A 23005-nucleotide genomic window follows, 5' to 3' on the forward strand; every position below is an offset into this window, starting at 1 on the left:
ATATGCAATAGGCCAATAATTCAACAAAAGGCTCTAACATTTGTTATGCTTGTGACCACTACACATCAACAAGACAAAACGTGGTTTTAGGCACATGGAAAATCAATCCAGTATTTTCGGATCACAACATCATCCTTTTCAATTGACTTCCAATTATTTGCAACACGGTAATATGAATCCTCATGGCAATGCATTGTCTGACGCACCAACACATACGTTTTACGCCCACAATGTTAACGTAACAGTACAACTTAAACAATGAGAAGTGGAAGAGGTGGACAAGGATATCCATATGTGATTGATTTCTTCTGCATGTTTGGATGATGTAATGACGTGTCCCGAAGCACAGGTTATTATGATAAAGCTTTGCCGCAGGGACCACTATCTGCCAGTTACATGGGGGCTCCCGCATTCAGCCTCCCTTATAAAGAAGCTTTATTCCGTGAGCCTCATCCAAGTGTCAGGTTTTTTTGTAGGACGGCACACATGACAAGGTGTATTAGACAATACCTTGCCCGTCAAAAATGCTAGTAATCCCGACTTCTTCATGATGAACTTTGGCTGGCATATGCCTCATCGATTTGGAGTGTTGTCATAAGAATACGCCAGCTCGCACTACCAAGAAAAAGAGCGTTAGAGACGCACGCGCAGCGCGACCGTTGGATACAATAGGCTTGCACAGCCCTGCTGAAGTCTTTGCTGCAGCGGTCAAGAGAGCAATTATTGAACATGTAATCGTCAAGTTCGTCAACGCTGTTGGAGCTCCGACTCCTCCTGCGTTTTGTCGTTGTTTACAATAAAAAAAAAGGACAGGCGTGGACTGTGGTGCAACGAGCAATAGTGGGTGTGCGCCTTGCTCTTGTTCCTACTAGAGTCTGTTGCGGGGAGAGAGGAGCTCATAATGACCTTTTTACCCGGGTGTGCACCTCGCTCTCACTGACAAGAGCAAAAGAAGACACGGATGATGTGTTTTTACTCCCTACCGTTCTCCATTCTCTCTCGGTTAAAAACAAAGGATTCAATAGAAAGAGCGTTGAAAGATTTTACATAAAGACAAGGCTTTTTTCTTTCCAGTCAGTTGTTTTCGGCAAGGGTTTGGTCCATTGTGGCAAACCGAAAATCAAGATGAAATTTCCCACGGAGAACCCAAGAAAACCAGGGAATCCCAACCCTACGCCAGGTTTGTATTTCAACGTTTGGAACGTTTTGTCGGTAATCAATGAAAGCAGATCGATTGAGTTAAATGCTTCCAAAATTGAGTCCATATAGGTTATTTCGTTTAATTGTACACACTTAAAGTAACATTTGTATCATTAGACTATAGGTGAAGTTGGAAATGTATTGATACACATACATTGGTGTTATTGACATAGACTAAGTCAATTTATAACTGCAGTGATTGAGTGCACGACAAACATGATCATGCATTGCATGACCAATGTCCAACGAGGAATGGCGCATACCACAGCTGTTTTCCTTATTATGAATAAAGCCTACCTTTAATAACACCTAGAGCCACATGTTGGCTATGGCTCTGATCCCACCCCTAAAGAATATAATACATTTATTGTTGATGTAGATACTACATTTGGTGGGCACTGATGTGCCTAGGGGAAACTGTCTGCCTGCAACGCGCCAAAGCAGCACACATTGTCCAGATAGATAAAGTAGGAGACATGGCGAGGGATAACGCTACCTGCCATTAATAAGCTTAATCTATTCAATTTGATTTAGAAAGCGCACGGCTGTTTTGGTGATTGACATTCCCATCAGATTAGGTCCAGGGATAGGCACGACTCCTTGTAGCTAGTCTACCTCATGCTGGTAGCACGTTTCCTATTGTCATTTTATGTATACATGTATGTTAACATAATTTAGCCACCAATCAAGGTCTGATTCCTTGTTTATGTTGTTTTTGAGGGGAATTTACCATTGCCTGACTCTAGTCTAAAACACATCGGTTGAGGTGAAGACGAAATGGCTAATGTGAACTGTCAGTCGGTAATATAATGTCATAAAGGAGCACTTGGTGTGTTACAGCTGGTGCAGTATTGTGATGCATTGAGAGATGGGGTAAAAACACATTACCTCATCGGATTTAGGTAGAGCTGGAGCTCTGCATGGGTAGTTCCCGCCAATCCTGCACGTATGGCACGTCAATGCGGCTGTCCTATTCTCGCTCACGATCAAATGTTTACCCAGCCGCATCTCCAGCCACCAGTGCAGCAGGTGCCTATCTGTTTTCATCGGTATGACCTTTTGGGAGAAATGTCAGCCGTGTTTTATGGTCTACATGCAGCCAGCAATGTGTTGAGCGTTGCTCATCAAAATGATTTTCGCCTGCCGGACCAGTGTAGTGAATGTTTTTTCTCACAGTGTGGTTGAATGGTTACATGAATCACCACCACTAATTAATTATAATTGTTTTCATAATCAAAACCTAGTATACAGTGTGTAGGCACATGAGATGTGGCAGAACTTTGAGGACTCTTAACAGTACATCATGTAATGTTGAAAGTAAGCATCTTGAAGGTGTAAGCATGAAATTGAAGCAACACGGCTGGAAAAAAATGTTTGAATACTTTGGCTGTAAATTGTGGATGTTCATAACCACAAAGGCATCACAAGGGGACAAACAGAAAACTCCTGGATTTTCTTCAAATATCATTCAGACAGTACATCATTAGGAAATTGTTCAGCAGGGTAGCCTAGTGGTTAGAGTGTTGGACTAGTAACTGAAAGGTTGCAAGTTCAAATCCCCGAGCTGACAAGGTACAAATCTGTTGTTCTGCCCCTGAACTCTGAAAATCAGAATTTGTTCTTAACTGACTTTTTTGTAAACCTTTATTTAACTAGGCAAGTCAGTTAAGAACAGATTCTTATTTTCAATGACGGCCTAGGAACAGTGGGTTAACTGCCTGTTCAGGGGCAGAACGACAGATTTGTACCTTGTCAGCTCAGGGGTTTGAACTTGCAACCTTCCGGTTACTAGTACAACGCTCTAACCACTAGGCTACCCTGCCGCATTGCCTAGTTAAATTAAGGTAAAAATAAAAAATAAAATAAAAGCCTCAGCTTGTAATCCATAAAAAAAATTACATTCTCAGCCTGTGCTTGGGGCTGCCAGCCATATATGGCCGGAGTATGTGAATCCACTGGCTGAGGGAGTGTGCTGATGGAACACTCCATGCCGCTGCTCTGAGATGCCTGCTCTTAAAGGGATACTTTGTGATTTTGGCATTCTTCTAGCACACTAGCAGATACCCATGGACTTCCAGTCATTGTGCTAATGCTAGTTAGCAATTGTGCTAACGATAGTTAGCAACTTCCTTCAAACTGCGCGCAGAGACATAAAAATGGAATCCACGATGTCATCTGACTCTGGGGAAGCAGATAAAGGGCCACATTGACAAAATTGTGAAGTATCCCTTTAACAATAATGGGTTTTCAGAAAGCCCACAGAACACATTAGGGATTCACCCTTTCTCTCTCTCTCTGCCACCCCGTGCTGCTCAAAACCTCAAGCATCAAGACAAACTCCATTTATATTTCACTGTCATACTCCTGTGGCTGATAGACGGAAATAAATTCTTAATCCCAAACTGCCCAGAAAAATCAAGCCCAGCTCCATGTAGAAGTCGTACCCAGACAATATAGTAAACTTATTTACATACTGTAGGGTTGTAGGGTTCTTTTAATTCCACCCATTTGCTTACATCTGGATTGTGCAGTATATGACCATATTCACTTTTCCTATATTGCAGCACCTAACAATAACATGACATGTTTTTCTCTGCAGTGGCGGTCCAGACCAACCTGTTCCCCCCCAAGAAGGTCCAGCCAGGCATGATGAGTGCCAGCCTGGTCCAGGCCAGTGTGGCCACCATGCAGAACCCCATGGGCTGCACCGTGCCCCGGCTCTCTCCATCGCGACCTGCCAGCATGGTGGCCAGCATGGAGGCGGTGGGCGAGGATGGCTCGCCCCTTTTCACGGTCATGAAGTGGAAGACCGTGGTGGCGGTGTTTGTGGTGGTGGTTGCCTATCTGGTGGGGGGAGGTCTGATGTTCCGGGCCCTGGAGCAGCCTTTCGAGAGCAACCAGAAGGTGACCATCACCGCAGAGAAGGCGGCGTTCCTGCAGAAGCACCCCTGTGTCTCACCGGCGGAGCTGGAGGTGCTTATCAAGGTAAGGAAAGACAACAGCAGCCACTAGGTCAGTCTGAAGTCAATACTGGAGCTCTCCTGTCTCTTTCAGCTCTGTCTGAGGTCCCTAGTGGGGACTCAGGTCAACTGAAACTTGAACTCTGTATCGAACTCTGTATCGATCCAATGTTATTTAAGCCCCCCCCCCACACACACACACACACTTACACTATACAGTAAACACTGCAGCCATCCTGAAATTGGATACAAACCACAATAAACAGGCTTGTGTGTCAACATAACTATAGAGTCTAGCTGTGTGTCAGACTGAATTGAAAGTTACCACTGACCACCACGTTGTGGGTGTCTGTGTACAGCACTGTGATTGATAAACAGGGTACGAGTGTGTTATTTTGACCAGTATGCCCAGCAGTCTGAGTGCCAGCATGTGACGTCGTTCAGGCCTTGGCTGCCACTACCAAATGCTCCTAACTGTGATGCCTAAAGACACTCGTTATTGCTAGCGCCTCACAGGGAATATGGTTGGCATAACAATGGCTCAGAGACACGACTGAGGAGAAGTGGAGAATAGATATCAGAATGGCCAAATGCCAATTCCTATATCTAGGTGGATGTGTAACAGAGGTGGTTCATGGAACCATGCTTGATTGATCTTGAAGATTTGTGTTATCTCCCCAAGCGAATGCCTAGGCTTTAGCTCAGGAGGCTAACACAGACTTAGTTTCAAACCTGTCTGTCACATATGCATGGCAATACTTCATCTGTACCATGGGATAGCTATGATAAATGCCCATACAATGAAGAATACATTATGTAACTGTCAGCACCAATATAAATTTGTTTTTCTTTCATCAGGCCGATAGCTTATAGGAAAGTTGGCAGGGAACCCTGTCACTGTAATTGTATGCCTTTTACATTAAGTAATTCTGTAGATTTCCTTATTTAGAGTTACCTTGATCAATTTGACTTGCAAGGGTATGCCTGCCATTTCTTCAAGTCCTGCTCCCTTTTAGTCTATGTTGAGACAAACTTGGACTGAGCTCAAGACAGCTTCCAGAAAACAACAGTTGCTACAATCTAAGGTTTCACCTCCTGAAAAAGAAAAAATGGAACTAGGTTAATCTGGATAGGAGGAACATCATAAACTGAGCATTTGACTTGTACTGTAGCACTCTCACTTCTGCAAGGGCCGACAGGGTTCTCAGGGCCGAATGCTTCCAGCTCCTCATAAAACAACCAGAGTGACACTCAAGTGTTTGGATGAGCCAGATATTGACGCCTCATCCATGAAAACCCTGGATGATAATGGACACCAGGCCAAGTTTCTCCTGGCCGGCTCAACAACAATATACATTGAAACACACGGGTGCCAGTGTGAATTTTAATCATGAGTGAATTGGAAACACTTTGTTTACAATAACTCAAGGATCTTGGGCAATGATTGGATGTGAGAAGGTTTGTAATTGTTTTTGAACTGTTTTAACTGCGAAACAAGAGGTGGTAATTTATCTTAGTTACGGTAGAACTCTGAAGTAGTAGGGAAATGGGGGCAACCAAGGGGGCAATCAAGAGGGCAATCAAGTATGAGATCACTTCCTCTCTGGAAAAAAAACGTTTTTGGGGAATAGAGGGATGCCAATGCAGTTGCTAATGCTCACCGCCTTCGTAGGGTCCTGTTGGGGCCCCGTAATGCTTGGAATGCAGAATGGATATTTTCCTGCAGAGAACCCGAGCCAAAATAAGCAACTCAGCACTAATTCGCTTACATACAGTGCATTCGGAAAATATTCAGACCGCTTGACTTTTTTCACATTATATTACCTTACAGACTTATTCTAAAATTAATTAAATAGTTCCCCACCTCCCCACAATACCCCATTATGACAAAACCGAAAATGTTTTTTAGAATCTTTTGCAAATGTATTAAAAATAGAACATTTAAGTTATTACATTTACATAAGTATTCAAACCCTTTACTCAATACTTTGTTGAATAACCTTTTACAGCATCTACAGCCTCAAGTCTACTTGGATTGATGAAACAAGCTTGGCACAAGCTTGGTATTTGGGGAGTTTCTTCAATTCTTCTCTGCATCAAACCAAAAATCAAATCAAATTTATTTATATGGCCCTTCGTACATCAGCTGATGTCTCAAATTGCTGTACAGAAACCCAGCCTAAAACCCCAAACAGCAAGCAATGCAGGTGTAGAAGCAGGGTGGCTAGGAAAAACTCCCTAGAAAGGCCAAAACCTAGGAAGAAACCTAGAGAGGAACAAGGCTATGTGGGGTGGCCAGTCCTCTTCTGGCTGTGCCGGGTGGAGATTATAACAGAACATGGCCAAGATGTTGAAATGTTCATAAATGACCAGCATGGTCAAATAATAATAATCACAGGCAGAACAGTTGAAACTGGAGCAGCAGCACGGCCAGGTGGACTGGGGACAGCAAGGAGTCATCATGTCAGGTAGTACTGAGGCATGGTCCTAGGGCTTAGGTCCTCCGAGAGAAAGAAAGAAAGAGAGAAAGAGAGAATTAGAGAGAGCATACTTAAATTCACACAGGACACCGGATAGGACAGGAGAAGTACTCCAGATATAACAAACTGACCCTAGCCGAGTATAGCCCACAAAGATCTCCGCCACGGCACAACCCAAGGGGGGGCGCCAACCCAAACAGGAAGATCACATCAGTGACTCAACCCACTCAAGTGACGCACCCCTCCTAGGGACGGTATGAAAGAGCCCTAGTAAGCCAGTGACTCAGCCCCTGTAATATGGTTAGAGGCAGAGAATCCCAGTGGAAAGAGGGGAACCGGCAAAGCAGAGACAGCAAGGGCGGTTCGTTGCTCCAGAGCCTTTCCGTTCACCTTCACACTCCTGGGCCAGACTACACTCAATCATATAACCCACTGAAGAGATGAGTCTTCAGTAAAGACTTAAAGGTTGAGACTGAGTTTGCGTCTCTCACATGGGTAGGCAGACCATTCCATAAAAATGGAGCTCTATAGGAGAAAGCCCTACCTCAAGCTGTTTGCTTAGAAATTCTAGGGACAATTAGGAGGCCTGCGTCTTGTGACCGTAGCGTACGTGTAGGTATGTACGGCAGGACCAAATCAGAGAGATAGGTAGGAGCAAGCCCATGTAATGCTTTGTAGGTTAGCAGTAAAACCTTGAAATCAGCCCTTGCCTTGACAGGAAGCCAGTGTAGGGAGGCTAGCACTGGATTAATATGATACATTTTTTTGGTCCTAGTCAGGATTCTAGCAGACGTATTTAGCACTAACTGAAGTTTATTTAGTGCTTTATCCGGGTAGCCGGAAAGTAGAGAATTGCAGTAGTCTAACCTAGAAGTGACAAAAGCATGGATTAATTTTTCTGCATCATTTTTGGACAGAAAGTTTCTTATTTTTGCAATGTTACGTAGATGGAAAAAAGCTGTCCTTGAAACAGTCTTGATATGTTCTTCAAAAGAGAGATCAGGGTCCAGAGTAACCCCAAGGTCCTTCACAGTTTTATTTGAGACGACTGTACAACCATTAAGATTAATTGTCAGATTCAACAGAAGATCTCTTTGTTTCTTGGGACCTAGAACAAGCATCACTGTTTTGTCCGGGTTTAAAAGTAGATAGTTTGCAGCCATCCACTTCCTTATGTCTAAAACACATGCTTCTAGTGAGGGCAATTTTGGGGCTTCACCATGTTTCGTTGGAATGTACAGCTGTGTGTCATCCGCATAGCAGTGAAAGTTAACATTATGTTTCCGAATGACATCCCCAAGAGGTAAAATATATAGTGAAAACAATAGTGGTGCTAAAACGGAACCTTGAGGAACACCGAAATTTACAGTTGATTTGTCAGAGTACAAACCATTCACAGAGACAAACTGATATCTTTCCAACAGATAAGATCTAAACCAGGCCAGAACTTGTCCGTTCAGACCTATTTGGGTTTCCAATCTCTCCAAAAGAATGTGGTGATCAATGGTATCAAAAGCAGCACTAACGTCTAGGAGCACGAGGACAGATGCAGAGCCTCGGTCTGATGCCATTAAAAGGTAATTTACCACCTTCACAAGTGCAGTCTCAGTGCTATGATAGCCCTATTTTAGCCCTATTTTGAGAGGTGAGGTATCATGATCTCTTTCAATAAAGACAGGAAAGGAGGAGGTCTTTATCCTAGTGAGATTGCTATGGCGAACACCGCCATGTTTAGTTTTGCCCAACCTAGGTCGAGGCACAGACACAGTCTCAATGGGGATAGCTGAGCTGACTACACTGACTGTGCTAGTGGCAGACTCCACAATGCTGGCAGGCTGGCTAACAGCCTGCTGCCTGGCCTGCACCCTATTTCATTGTGGAGCTAGAGGAGTTAGTGCCCTGTCTCTGCAGATCCTCTCAAGCTCTGTCAGGTTGGATAGGGAATGTCACTGCATAGCTATTTTCAGGTCTCTCCAGAGATGTTCGATTGGGTACAGGCTCAAGATCATTCAGAGACTTGTCCCAAAGCCACTTCTGCATTCTCTTGGTGATGTGCTTAGGGTCGTTGTCCTGTTGGAAGGTGAACCTTCGCCCCAGTCTGAGGACCTGAGCGCTCTGGAGCAGGTTTTCCTAATGGATCTCTCTGTACTTTGCTCCGATCATCTTTCCCTCGATCTAGACAAGTCTCCAAAATCCCCACAGCATGATGCTGCCACCACCATGCTTCATCGTAGGGATGGTGCCAGGTTTTGTCCAGATGTGATGCTGGGCATTCAGGCCAAAGAGTTCAATCTTGGTATCATCAGACCAGAGAATCTTGTTTCTCATGGTCTGAGAGTCCTTTAGGTGCCTCTTGGCAAACTCCAAGCGGGTTGTCATGTGCCTTTTACTGAGGAATGGCTTCCATCTGGATAATCTACCATAATGGCCTGATTGTTGGAGTGCTGCAGAGATGGTTGTCCTTCAGGAAGATTCTCCCATCTCCACAGAGAAACTCTGGAGGTCTGTCAGAGTGACCATTGGGTTCTTGGTCATCTCCCTGACCAAGGTCCTTCTACCCCGATTTCTCAGTTTGGACGCGGCGGCCAGCTCTAGGAAGAAACTCTGGGGTTCCAAACTTCTTCCATTTAAGAATGATGGAGGCCACTGTGTTCTAGGGGATGTTCAATGCTGCAGACATTTTTTGCTACCCTTCCCCAGATCTGTGCCTCGACACAATCCTGTCTCGGAGCTTTACGGACAATTCCTTTCAACCTCATGGCTTGGTTTTTGCCCTGACTTGTACTGTCAACTGTGGGACCTTATATAGACAGGTGTGTGCCTTTCCAAATCATGTCCAATCAATTGCATTTACCACAGGTGGACTCCAAACAAGTTGTAGAAACATCTCAAGGATGATAAATGGTAACAGGATGCACCTGAGCTCAATTTCGAGTCTCATAGCAAAAGGTCTGAATTCTTATGTAAATAATGTATTTCTGTTTTTATTTTATTTTTTACAAACATTTCTAAAAACCTGTTTTTGCTTTGTCATTATGAGTTATTGTGTGTAGATTGGTGAGGACATGTTTTTATTTAATCAATTTTAGAATAAGGCTGTAACGTAACAAAATGTGGAAAAAGTGAAGTGGTCTGAATACCTTCCGAATATTATCTAAGAATAACAAAGCATCATGAGGCCTCGTATTTAACGTGAAAGGTGAATATTCTGTGGCAGAGCAGAGAAAAGGGCAGATGATAATCATTATGAGGTATTGTGTATAGACTGATGAGGACGTGTTTTTATTTAATCCATTTTAGAATATGGCTGTAACGTAACACAATGTGGAAAAAGTGAAGGGGTCTGAATACCTTCCGAATGTAATTTTTTAAACTTTAATTTCACCTTTATTTAACCAGGTAAGCTAGTTGAGAACAAGTTCTCATTTGTAACTGTGACCTGGCCAAGATTTAATGCTTTAGTGCATAGGGAGCATCTGCATTCAGAGCATCGCAATCCCAAATGCATTTCCACCAAAAAATACTACACTGACATTAGCTGAAATAGGAGTGTCAGACATAGATGTACTTTGTTTCATGAGTGGATCTTTGTGACTTGTATACTGCAGCATGCAAGTTATTTTGTAATCTAACAGTTAACATGGGATTTCTCATTGAACCATCATCTTCTGAGTGCTTTACGTTTGATAAGGATCTCCAGGCGTGTTTGTCGTTGGTTAAAGCAACAGTATCCCTTCTGATATATGCACAGGAAGGCTAAATTTAGCCGTAAGTCTTAAAAGCATCTGCTGGGGAGTCAATTATTCATTAAGGGACTATAGTTCTGAAGGACCCACAATGGATGGAGGTGTGGCTTGGGGAATGTCGACTGCTCTTCCGGGTCTCTAGTCTGGTGTGATTAATGCTGCTTGGGATTAAACCGAGCACTCATTACAGTACCTTGTCCATCAGACCTTCAAAGTCCAGTAATGTTTCACATCGTGTTATAAGCATAGCTTGATGTACTACAGCACCCACAACAATCTAGCGACAAGGTCTTTCCATCACACTGATTCTGGAGGATCAATACCCCGTTGGAATAGACCTTTTTTTGAATATTTTTTGAAGCCATTGGGTTACTTGGTCTTTTTCGTCTGACTCATTGTTTGGGTACTGGATATTTCCAGATTATATTGTTCTCAGCGACTGAGTCAGCATTGTCAAACATAAGGTAGGTTGCAGCCTGTAGTGTAGACTGTAGCAGGCTGGGGGACTCTCAGAGGGAGGGATTGGTGTGTTATGGTGTGTCACTCCATCCCACTGAGGTCCTACCATGGTGCTTTTACTAATTACCCAACACCAGGGCCATGATTCAGAGGTGTGGAGTGTGTCTGTGCGAGTGTGCATTGACTCACCTACTCACTTCCTCTTCCCCCGCTACCCCCTCTCCTTCTCCAGCATGTCTCGCTTGAGGATATGTTTATTCTTGGGTTTTCATGCGACTGCTGACACATTCCCTCTGCTGACACAGTGATGAAAGTTGCAAAAGGCCTTTAACATGGGGGGGCAAACCCAGCAAAATATGTCCCACGACCTTTAGTTGTCTGATAAGATGTGACCCAATTATAACTGCTCTTTGTTAAAACGGGGTAAAAATGTATTTTCATGACAAGATCAATACTTTATGGGAAAGACAGATAATCAGATTACAACCAAATAAAGATGTTTTTTCCCCCTGGTTGTTAAAAATATATTAACAAATGTCCTTATCTAACCAATATACAACCAGACCATAACCGTTATGGCATAACTTCATAAAATACATAATAATTATGTAATTGCGACCTGTTTTGTCTATACTCCCTTTTGACTATTACCACTTTAAATATTAATTTGGGACCTGCATTCATTTGCATACTTAATAATGAAACCTCAACTTTCCTATGTCCTCGGATTAGGGCTAGATTAAATCTGTGGAAGATCTGCATTGTAGCGCGATTGAAATTTAAGGTGATTTCCGATTGAGCCAACATATGCAGCTTTTACTGTGAATGCAGTCTCTGCGAAAGTGCAGAGATCCTGCCCAATGTCAGCTAACATATACCGTATGCACATATTCTAATCATACAGTATATCTAAGAATAACAAAGTACTATGAGGCCTCCTATTTAACGTGAAAGGTGATTATTCTGCGGCAGAGCAGAGAAAAGGGCAGATGATAAGCAGTTCTGGGACATGTGCCAGGCTGCTGCTTTAGTGTCTTAGCCCTGAGGTACAGCCTATTGGACAGGTAGGGCAGGGCAGGGCTTCAGCCAGACTACTGGGTCGGAGATGTGTACCTATCTCCTCAGCATTCTCTGTCAGTTCTGTGCCGGCGACAGTGATAGCCTCCTCCTGTGAAACCTCTAGAATCGTTTTTCCTCCAGCTGTTTATGGGGTTAGGGAGTGACTTTGAGTATCCATCCACTAAAGGATCAAGTCATGTCTAGTCTCTTGCTGCGTTGCACAAGTGTCAATAACATAATGTGACAGTATAACTGTTTGCCAAGTTAGCTTGGCAGGCTTGCATACGTTACTGCATGTGGTGTCAATAGGTCCTGACAGTAAGCATGTATTGGTTACTGAGAAAGCCTTCCAAAAAAGCTACTTTTTAAATTAATATTTCAGAGTGGAAATACGGTGTTGGCTGCATCTGAGGAGATTACATTAATATATATATATATTTTTTTTTAACATCAGGAGTTTGAGTAATCTGATACATTTAAAAAGGGGGGCATGTTCAGGGTGTCCTGAAGCAAACCACATTCAGCTAGAAATGCTAAACGCCTTTTATTTTTCTTGAATGCTGCTGCGCTGCCCCAATGCCAAATCTTCCCCAGTCCTCTGATCCAGGGATTCCCCAATTTGGTCCTGGGGGCTCCCCTGGGTGCACGTTTTGTTTTTTGGCCTAACACTCCACAGCTGATTCAAATAACCAGCTCATAATCAAGCTTTGATTATTTGAATCAGCTGTGTGGTGCTAGGGAAAAAACTAAACGGGCAACCGTGGGTGAAAAGAGTGAAAACAGTTTTTTAAACATTTTTGCAAATGTATTACAAATAAAAACAGAAATACCATATTTACATAAGTATTCAGAGTGTTTAAACTTTAACATCAGGAGTTTGAGTAATCTGATACATTTAAAAAGATTGGTGTGAGCATGTTTAAAACCATACCTATATGGGAATATACAGTGCATTCGGAAAGTGTTCAGATGCCTATTCTAAAATGGACTAAATAAATATCATCCTCAATCTACGCACAATACCCCATAATGACAAAGCGAAAACAGGTTTTTATACATTTTTGTACATTTATTAAAAATAAAAAACAGAAATACCTTATTTACATACGTATTCAGACCCTTTGCTATGAGACTCGAAATTGAGCTCAGGTGCATCCTGTTCCTTGAGATGTTTCTACAACTTAATTGGAGTCCACCTGTGGTAAATTCAATTGGTTGGACATTATTTGGAAAGGCACACACCTGTCTATATAAGGTCCCACATTTGACAGTGCATGTCAGAGCAAAAACCAAGCCTTGAGGTAGAAAGGAATTGTCCGTAGAGCTCCGAGACAAGATTGTGTCGAGGCACAGATCTTGGGAAGGGTACCAAAAAATGTCAGCAGCATTGAAGGTCCCAGATCACAGTGGCCTCCATCATTCTTAAATGGAAGAATTTTGGAACCACCAAGACTCTTCCTACAAACAATCGGGGGATTGTTTTTTCTTTGTTATATGGGGGTATTGTGTGTAGATTTATGTGCAAAAAAACCAAACATTTAATCAATTTTAGAATAAGGTAACAAAATGTGGGAAAAGTCAAGGGGATCTGAAGACTTTACATATACACTGTAAATGTAAATAATGAGCTGGGGAATAGGATGGAGCTCTTCAACCAAGGTGCATGAATTGAGAAGCAAAGATGGAAGTTGATCAGTGGAAGTTGATCAGTGGAAGTTGATCAGTGGAAGTTGATCAAATACTTGTTTGTTGTTAAAGTCCCTGTGAAGTAAAACATTTTCATTTTCTGTGTTCTATATATCTTTCCACAATATGAGGTTGGAATAATACTGTGAAATTGTGATAATGATAATGCCCTTTAAGTGTAAGAGCTGTTTGAAAAGATCGCCTGAAATTTCAACCTGTTTTGGTGGGATGGAGTTTTGGCCTGCCTTGTGAGATCACCATTTGCTGAATGTCCTCTTCACTTCATGTAGGATGGGGCTCAACATTTGTTATTTACATTTTATTTAAAGATAGAATCCTTAATAGAAACAAATAACAAAGCGACACCCTACCTCTGTTTTGGTAAAAAGCTGAGGGATGGGCCGGGAGAAATGTAACCACTCTCAGATTAACAGACAGAGCTATGGATGCAAGGACTGACCATCCATGATATCAAAACTATAGTTTTAACATGTTTGGAGGCTATACAGTGTGTGTTTACATTTACATTATTTACAAACATTGGAGTAAAACAACATTTTAATTTGGGTTCTGATGGGGGTATGACAGATGAACTGAGATCATTAGGAATTTATACGTTATATTCTTCAAGAGTCAATGGGTATATATCATTAATTCCTAAATCAAAAAATGGATGAGGCAAATAAAGATTCTAGCTTTAAACATCGTTTTACCAAATAAGTTGACTGAGAACACATTCTCATTTACGGCAACAACCCATTGTAGGGGAGAGGAGAGAGACAATGAATAGTAAAGTCTTATCACAGAAAAAAATAAGCTATTTTGTACTTCAAAGTTTAGCGTGTCCAAAGATCTGAGTCAGAGTTCTTGCATTATATAAGGATCATTCAAACAAAGTGTGGGACAGATGTAAAGTAGACAGTGTTGGGTAGGTTACTTTCTAAATGTAATCCATTACATTTACTAGTTACCTGTCCAAAACTGTAATCAGTAACTTTTGGATTGCCTGAACTCAGTAATATAATCGGATTACATTCTGTTACTTTTGGATTACTCTCCCCTTAAAAGGCATTAGAAGAAGACAAAAATGTATGTTACCAATTGAACGACATCTGTTGCAGGATAAATCAGTGTTAAATTTTACATAGCTGGCCATATATAGATGTTAAATTTTACTTTATGGGTTGGTTATGTAGGTTACTTTTAACCCATCGCTTTCTACAACATATAATAATACGATTAAATTATTTCTTCACATTAAAAACTAAAGTCTATCAGAATCCCAGTCATTCCAATAAATGTTATACCACTTGATCTTCAGGAATAGGACTTGGAAATATGGAAGTATAGATTAGCCAAATTGTTTTACCTGAGCGTAACCCCCAGAACTAAGGACTTGTTAGCCAGCCTTACTCTGTTGTTTATGATTTTGTTGTCATGGAGGGCTTATTGGGCTCATTGATTCGAGTTGAAAAATAAATATTGCGCTCATGGAATGGCATGCTTTGAGCGCCACTGGCAAGTGTCTATTTACATGTGAAAAATGAATGTCATATGCTGCATTTGCTATAGGCCTATTGTTTACCTTTTTGTTGGTGACACTTTGATATCTTTATAATATGCAGCTGTTTAAAGTGGAAATACACTGATAAAAAAAATAAAAAATAGGCACCCCACCTCTGTTTTGGTAAAAAGCTGAGAGATGGGCCTGGATATATGTAACTACTCTCAGATTAATAGACAGAGCAATGGATGCGAGGACTGACCATCCATGATATCAAAATTATTGTTTTAACCATTGTCATGACTTTCCCTCCTGTGTGAGGATTAGAGAGAGCCCCCACCTCTCTCTCCCACCAGTGAAAAAGGGGTGTGGGAGGGTGGGGGAAGTTTGGCAGTTTTATGACAGTTGTAAATACTTTGCAGGAACTCTCTCTCCCACTCTGCAGAAATTGAAGTAAAAAATCCCTTTGTTACAACAGAGAGAGACTTTGCAGTATTGCAAAATAAAAAGGTTGGACATTGAGACATTATTTCTAACACAAAAAAAAGTGGGAATTGGTCGGGAGGGACTTAAAGAACAATTATCTCAGATCAGTTGTTGTTTTGTGATATCATTAACTTCTCTAGGGTAGGGGGCAGCATTTGGAATTTTGGATGAAAAGCGTGCCCACATTAAACTGCCTTCTACTCAGGCCCAGAAGATAGGATGTGCATATATTTGGTAGATTTGGATAGAAAACACTCTAAAGTTTCCGAAAATGTTAAAATAGTGTATGTGAGTATAACAAAACTGATTTGGCAGGCAAAAACCTGAGAAAAATCCATTCAGCAAGTAGGATGTTTTTGATGTTGTAGTTTTCTATTCATAGCCATTACAGTATCCATTGACTTAGGACTCAAATTGCAGTTCCTATGCCTTCCACTAGATGTCAACAGTCTTTAGAAATTGTTTCAGGCTTGTATTCTGAAAATGAGGGAGTAAGAGCAGTCTGAATGAGTGGACCCTGCCGTGTCACAGAGCTTTTTCATGCGCGCAACCGAGAGAGTGCCTTTCTTGTTTACATTTTATATTGACGACGTTATTGTCCAGTGGAAATATTATCGATTATTTAGGCTAAAATCAACCTGAGGTGTGAATATAAACATCGTTTGACATGTTCCTATGAAATTTACAGATACAATTTGGATTTTTTTTCTGCCTGTTGTGACTGCGTTTGAGCATGTGGATTACTGAAGAAAAAGCGCGAACAAAACTGAGGTCGAACAAAAGGAACATTTATTGAATAAATTAATGTCTTCTGAGTGCAACCATATGAAGATCATCAAAGGTAAGTGATTAATTTTATCTCTATTTCTGACTTGTGTAACTCTTCTACTTGGCTGGTTACTGTTTGTAATGATTTGTCTGCTGGGCTATGTTCTCAAATAATTGTAAGGTATGCTTTCGCCGTAAAGCATTTTTGAAATCTGACACCGTGGTTGGATTCACAAGAAGTTCATATTTAAACCTATGTAAAATAGTTGTATCTTTTCTGAATTGTTATAATGAGTATTTCTGTATTTGAATTTGCCGCTCTGCAATCTCACTGGATGTTGGCCAGGTGGGATGCTAGCGTCCCACATACCCTAGAGAGGTTAAGGATGGTATAACCAAATAACAGTAACTCTACAAATGTATACATCCCAGTTATCAGATTTACATCTAGATGTTGTGAAACTTACATGATTAAATATCAAACTATTTGTGAGAAGATGAAATGTGATTTTAGCTTTCTAAATAAGAATTGTCTTTCATGTAAAATTTTACCGAGTCAATAACCATGTCCACATGAGCACAGACATTATGACAAGAGGAGGGAATGCCCTTTTTCCCCAACTGTTTATAAAAGGACTCCTAATGAAATTTACATTAGACCAGACAGCGTGACCAGACCCGCAAAACACCAGTCTCAATGTCAACAATGAAGTGGCAACTCTGGGATGCTGGCCTTCTAGGCAGAGTTGCAATGAAAAAGCCATATCTCAGACTGGCCATCAAAAATAAACAATTAAGATGGACAAAAGAACACAGACACTGGACAGAGGAAGTCTGCCATCCCGGACTCGGCTCTTCACAGTTGGTCGAGATCTTCAGTTTCTTGGCAATTTCTCACATGGAATAGCCTTCATTTCTCAGAACAATAATAGATTGACAAGTTTGACAGACTGACAGCCATCCACAACAATCACAATCCGTAAAGCGCAAATAGCTAAATGAGAGAGCAGCAGTGTGATTCACATCAATACACTATGTAGATATCAATAGTAAGTGATATCCGTATAGCCGTAGACTACAACACTGCTGTGTTCCTTACCTCCAAGTGTTTATTCAAGTTGCATAATCTTTGGATGCTGACACCAGTCCCATCATTGGAGGACATACCTTGGACTGTAGCCTACAAAAGCCTATTCCTGTGCTTTCCCCGGGATCGATCAAACACATTTGGTGTGTCATCATAGTGGTCTCTGACTTGTGGTCAGACTCGCTCAGGTGGAATATTTTTTTTTTCAATGCCGATTTGAATGCGTCAAGTACTCGTCTAGTTTTTCAAAAGTATCTGTAATCTGATTACAATATTTTAGCTGGTAACCTAACGGATTACAGTTACTGTTTTTTTTGTAATCCCTTACATTTAACGGATTACATGTCACACGTTACTCCCCAATGCTGAAACTAGATCAATGCAGTAACGGCTCATCTTAGCTATCAGATATCAGACTGTCAGTTTGGAAAGTGGAGTTGATTGCATGTGTAACCAACCAGATTTCATACACGGGTCTCCTGTGAATCCCAATCCTGTGTTAGCCCGCAAAGCTAAAGCCGGGGAATTTGCTCTGAGAGTTAGAGCAAGTCTTCAGGTCTCAGGCAAGGTTAGTTAACACTCAAGCATGGTTTGCCAAACCACCTCCGTTGTACTCTACCACTGGACTGTCATGGCCTCTCCTCCTCTGCCCTTGTTAATTTGTCCTTCAACTGTATCCACACACCTATCCCACCATCTCTCACACCCTGAGCTACATCCTGTTGCTCGCCACTCCGAAGCTCCATCTGGCGTGCCGGCTTCCTGCCGGGTAGACTGGCCGACTGGCGCAGAGTGTGAGGGCTGCTCAGGGCATGGTGGGCATCATGTCCCCCGCCTCCCCATGGTACCTCTCTCTCATTGTGGCACTGTCATGATGATTCACCATGCAGAAGCGTCATCAGCGGTAAGCTATACAGCAGTCATATGTTACGCAACTGGCTGCTTTAGGAAATCACATTGGAAGGTTTGATGGATCCTTATGCGGAATCCCCCCTGAGAATTCATCTATTCAAAATGCAACTATAGGATCACTAATAGACAGACTCTCAAGAGACTCTATACCACCAAAAATTGCTGCAATTCTGAACGTAATGCTATCATCTTTACCCATTTGATGTAGTCTATTTTTTATGGTCTGATGAATGTCTTTGTATGTGTGCCCAGCACTCTGTAGATGCAGTGAATGCTGGGGTCAGCCCGATAGGAGACACATCCTATAACTCCAGTCACTGGGACCTGGGCAGTGCCTTTTTCTTCGCTGGAACCGTCATCACAACCATAGGTAATGGGTTTTAGTGTTGGATTAGTACTGCACACACCTGTTACAGTATTGGTCAGTATTATCGAAACTTCATTGAGGCCTATGTGATCTGTCACATCTGTGGTTACTCTCACTGTTGCTTGTTATTCTTGACCATCCATTCAACCCTTTATTTACAATGGTCCTTTCAGGAATAGGCAACAGATCATTCTCGCTGAAACAGTGCTAATAGTCCTGGCAATTCACCTTATTTACACTTCGGCCATTGTTCATTGACCAATGTTTTTTGCAGGGTAGAAAGTGAAGTGCTCCGTTGAAACCAATTGAAAAACTATTTCTTAAGTGTGACCTGTAGACTAAAACCACTGCACACAGTAAAACAATATTATTTGATTTGGGATACTCAGAAAAACATTACTAGAGTATTGTCATTGTCATCTGCCCTGATTTGAAAAGACGGGACAGTTTATTAGCTACCCACGTTAGCTGGTAGAACGTTCAGCTGTGAATCAGGTCTATACCTGCAAACTGCATTTGAAGGTTTCTTATATGAGATAGATATGGGATTGGTATGTGAGTGTGAGTCATCTGTCAGATGAAATGAAGTGAGTTGCTCCACTCTTAGGAATAAGGGGGTGCTGAGAATGTTTTGTTGATGCTCTACAGACGGCTATATCGGTCCGCTAATACAGGACTAGTAAAGGCCCAGTGCACTACTTTTTTCAGGGGGTGCTGCAGCAACCTCATCACCCCTACTTTCCACAGCTATGGTAGTTATTGTACCAGGCAGTGTAGGTGTAGTTCAAGCCAAGTGCAAGGGCTGATGAAACATTCTGCCATTTCACCTGAGGTAATGCTGTTTACATTGACTAGAGACAATCAAGACTTTAGGAGCCAGTTTCCCAGATCCAAACTAAAAAGCATGCTAAATGGACAATGTCTATTAAAAGTGCTTTTTAGTCCAGAAATGTGTTTTATTAATCCGTGTCCGGGAAACTGGCCTTATAGTTTGTGTTAACTGTGTTGAAATCACATGATCAATCATAGCATTGTCTTCAACAGAACCTTCTAAACCATTAGCACTCTTGACTACTGAATGTCTTCAATTTGATGGATGGTGGAAGGAGGCATTTTACTTCCAATTCATTGGCATATTTGTGATTATATTAGAACCCGACTAGCACCTCTGTGATTCCAAATGGAAAGGGACAGAAGCTTAGCTAGCAGACAGTATGTTAGCCTTTTGTAGATAGCAGCATGTGTATACGTCTATGGTGGAAAGGAGATGGAATTGCTATTGCATAAACCCACTGTGGTTGTGTCTGCCATTGATGAGAAAGAGATTCAAGTCTCATCACATCCAGAAAACATGACCTTCTCTTTCTCGGTTTCTTTCACAGGATATGGTAACATTGCTCCCAGCACTGAGGGCGGGAAGATTTTCTGTATCCTATATGCAATATTTGGCATCCCTCTGTTTGGGTTCCTGCTTGCCGGTGTGGGGGACCAGCTAGGGACCATATTTGTGAAAAGCATTGCCAAGGTGGAGAAAATGTTCAGGGTAAGTTCACAGCATACAGTAATCCACAACAACATGACAAATAGAAACAATAATGATGTTTTAATGTAATTATGAAAACAGTTATTAATGACTGTTTCTACCATCACAATGACTTTAAATGTGAGATATTGATAGGCTAGAGAGTAGAGACCTGGGTTTTTACCCAATTGACAGCAGTGGTGTAGCCAGAAATGAGTTGGTGGGTGGGCCTGCAACAGCTAACTTCCTTACACATGTTGCCTTGGGGCAAAGAGAAACATGTGCAGTTTTATAGCTGATCTTATGCTATTCAACACAGCTCATTAAAGTAAAAAATATATAGATGTGTTGACTGTGATAAAGGCACTTGATCATGAGCTGTTTTGTTGCGCTAAATGAACAAATGAAGTGGATAGTGGAATGGTGTGTGTAGCCATAGAAGCACAGTGACATGCCTCAATGGAGTCATATTCGTGGCTTTTTGGGGTGTGGCTTTCAGTTTTTTCTTCTTGGCAACACATCCTGTGAGAGTGAATGGCATTCCAATGCGTCTGTTCTGTTATATTTAATCAAATCTGACTAATCCAGTGCACTGCTTGCTATGAATTATATCTGATGGTGTTTGCATGTTTAGGTAAAAATACATAATGTCGCATTTGGAACACTGACACTATGTACAGGGCATAAAATATAAATAATAATAACAACTTTTTTTTTCTCAATCTGAGTGGGTGGGCCTATGCCCCCAGGTTGAAAGTGAAAGTGTTCAGTACTGAGTGAGGTGTTATCATCTACTAATGATGTGTGGGCTCTACATTATAGGTTGTTAATGAGCAGAGGGTGATGGCTGTTGTGCTTTATTCTGATTGGCCCAACAGTTACCCTCCGCTCTGTTCTGGCCTGTGGTGTGCTACAGTGTGTTTACATTTCTCAGAACAGGAACACCTAGTGTGAGAGCTGTACTGAGTGAGCTGTGCCTCTGTGACAGCCCACAGACACAATCACCATTACGCCTCGTTTGAGCTAATCATGCATCTTATGCATCTTTAGCTTATCACCAGCCAGTGTCAGAGTGTGGAAATACTGTAGATGCCACCTTGTCAGAGTCATGAATCTCAACATGCGAACGCAGTAGTGACTCCACCACAGAATGACAACACATGGTGCACTCTAGAATGGCCTTGGCCTTATGGCCTGTGTGTGCCTGTTCTTCTGTGTGTGTGTGTGTGTGCGCTGTGTTTGTTTGTGTGTGTGCATATGTGTGTCTTCTTCTCCTCTCCCAGCATAAACAGAACCAGATCAGCCAGACCAAGATCCGAGTGGCCTCCACGTTGCTCTTCATCCTGGCGGGTTGTATCCTCTTTGTCACCATTCCAGCGGTCATCTTCAAACACATAGAAGGCTGGACTGGACTGGAGGCCATCTACTTTGTTGTCATCACTCTGACAACTATCGGAATAGGAGACTATGTGGCAGGTGAGAGCTAGATGAATTATTAGTTCATGTTTCTGTTGTGAGTAATGCCATAATGAGATGATTATCTGAAAGAGATTCTTACTTGAATAACAGCCATTTTGAGTCAGTTTTCTACACTAAGCCATCATAAAGGCTCATACAGTACATGCTAATAACAACTAATAACAACTTGCTATTGTTATTTTACTGCTGCTGTTCATTTATTTGTTACTTTTATTTTCACATCTATTTTTTACCTAACACTTATTTTTCTTAACTGCATTGTTGGATAAGGGCTTGAAAGTAAGTATTTCACTGTAAGGTTTGTATTTGTCGCTGTGACAAATCAAATTTGATTTGATTTAATACATCCTTTTAATTAAACAGTTACCAAAACTGTTGCGGCCATTAATTTTGCTTCAAACTTGGTTATGGTTGGAGGCAATGACGTCCTGCACCCAAAAAATCTTAGGGGGCACAACATACGTGAATAATTATTCTTAATTCTACGTAAAATATATATATATTTTTCTGCATATCTAAGCATACCTCTTGAACTGTCTGCATTCTCCTGGTGGTTCATTTGATAAATAAACTAAATATGCTTCTCTGGATCTCTGCTAAAATCTGTGTACAAGAATGTGTCTTATTCAGTACATTTAGTTATTGCTTGCTTTTCTAAAGTCTATCAACCTTGCCAGCAGGCATGCCAGCTAAGCTACAGTAGTTGGTTAACTTGATTGATAGCTTGAAATGGCTTCTTGGTAGCCTGGAAACCTATCTAGGCTAGCTAAAGCCAACTTTATAAAATTCCTAGGTGGCTAACAGTATTACAGAGAGAAATCAGCAAAATATTTAAATAGATATACGTGTATATACATTTTTTAAACAGGACAAATCTGAGGGGGCAATTGCCCTGTGCCCCCTATGGTCATGACATTTCAGGTTGGAGGACCTACTTTTCAGACATTTTCCTAACACAACTTTGCAACTTGTGCTGTGCCATTATTACAAGGGCTCAAGATTCCTCCTTAATGGAGGGTGCTGATATTCAAATCAAATCAAATCAAATCAAATTTTATTTGTCACATACACATGGTTAGCAGATGTTAATGCGAGTGTAGCGAAATGCTTGTGCTTCTAGTTCCGACAATGCAGTAATAACGAACAAGTAATCTAACTAACAATTCCAAAAAACTACTGTCTTATACACAGTGTAAGGGGATAAAGAATATGTACATAAGGATATATGAATGAGTGATGGTACAGAGCAGCATAGGCAAGATACAGTAGATGATATCGAGTACATTATAT

The 23005-nt window shown here is 41.5% G+C and overlaps 1 protein-coding gene across 1 annotated transcript in view; it reads left to right on the plus strand.

Annotated features, from left to right (window-relative positions):
* Positions 1-338: 338 nt before the first annotated feature.
* The window catches only part of LOC112250494 (potassium channel subfamily K member 10-like), a 28002-nt gene continuing 5335 nt past the window's right edge, over positions 339-23005 (plus strand). The window contains exons 1-5 of the mRNA XM_024420690.2: positions 339-1180; positions 3800-4185; positions 18600-18717; positions 20097-20257; positions 21520-21712. Of these exons, the coding sequence (XP_024276458.1) occupies positions 1126-1180; positions 3800-4185; positions 18600-18717; positions 20097-20257; positions 21520-21712 (913 nt within the window). The 5' untranslated portion in view covers positions 339-1125. The remainder of the gene's footprint in view (positions 1181-3799; positions 4186-18599; positions 18718-20096; positions 20258-21519; positions 21713-23005) is intronic.

This window comes from Oncorhynchus tshawytscha, linkage group LG05 (genome assembly GCF_018296145.1).
Source record: "Oncorhynchus tshawytscha isolate Ot180627B linkage group LG05, Otsh_v2.0, whole genome shotgun sequence".
In the NCBI taxonomy this organism is placed as follows: domain Eukaryota; kingdom Metazoa; phylum Chordata; class Actinopteri; order Salmoniformes; family Salmonidae; genus Oncorhynchus; species Oncorhynchus tshawytscha.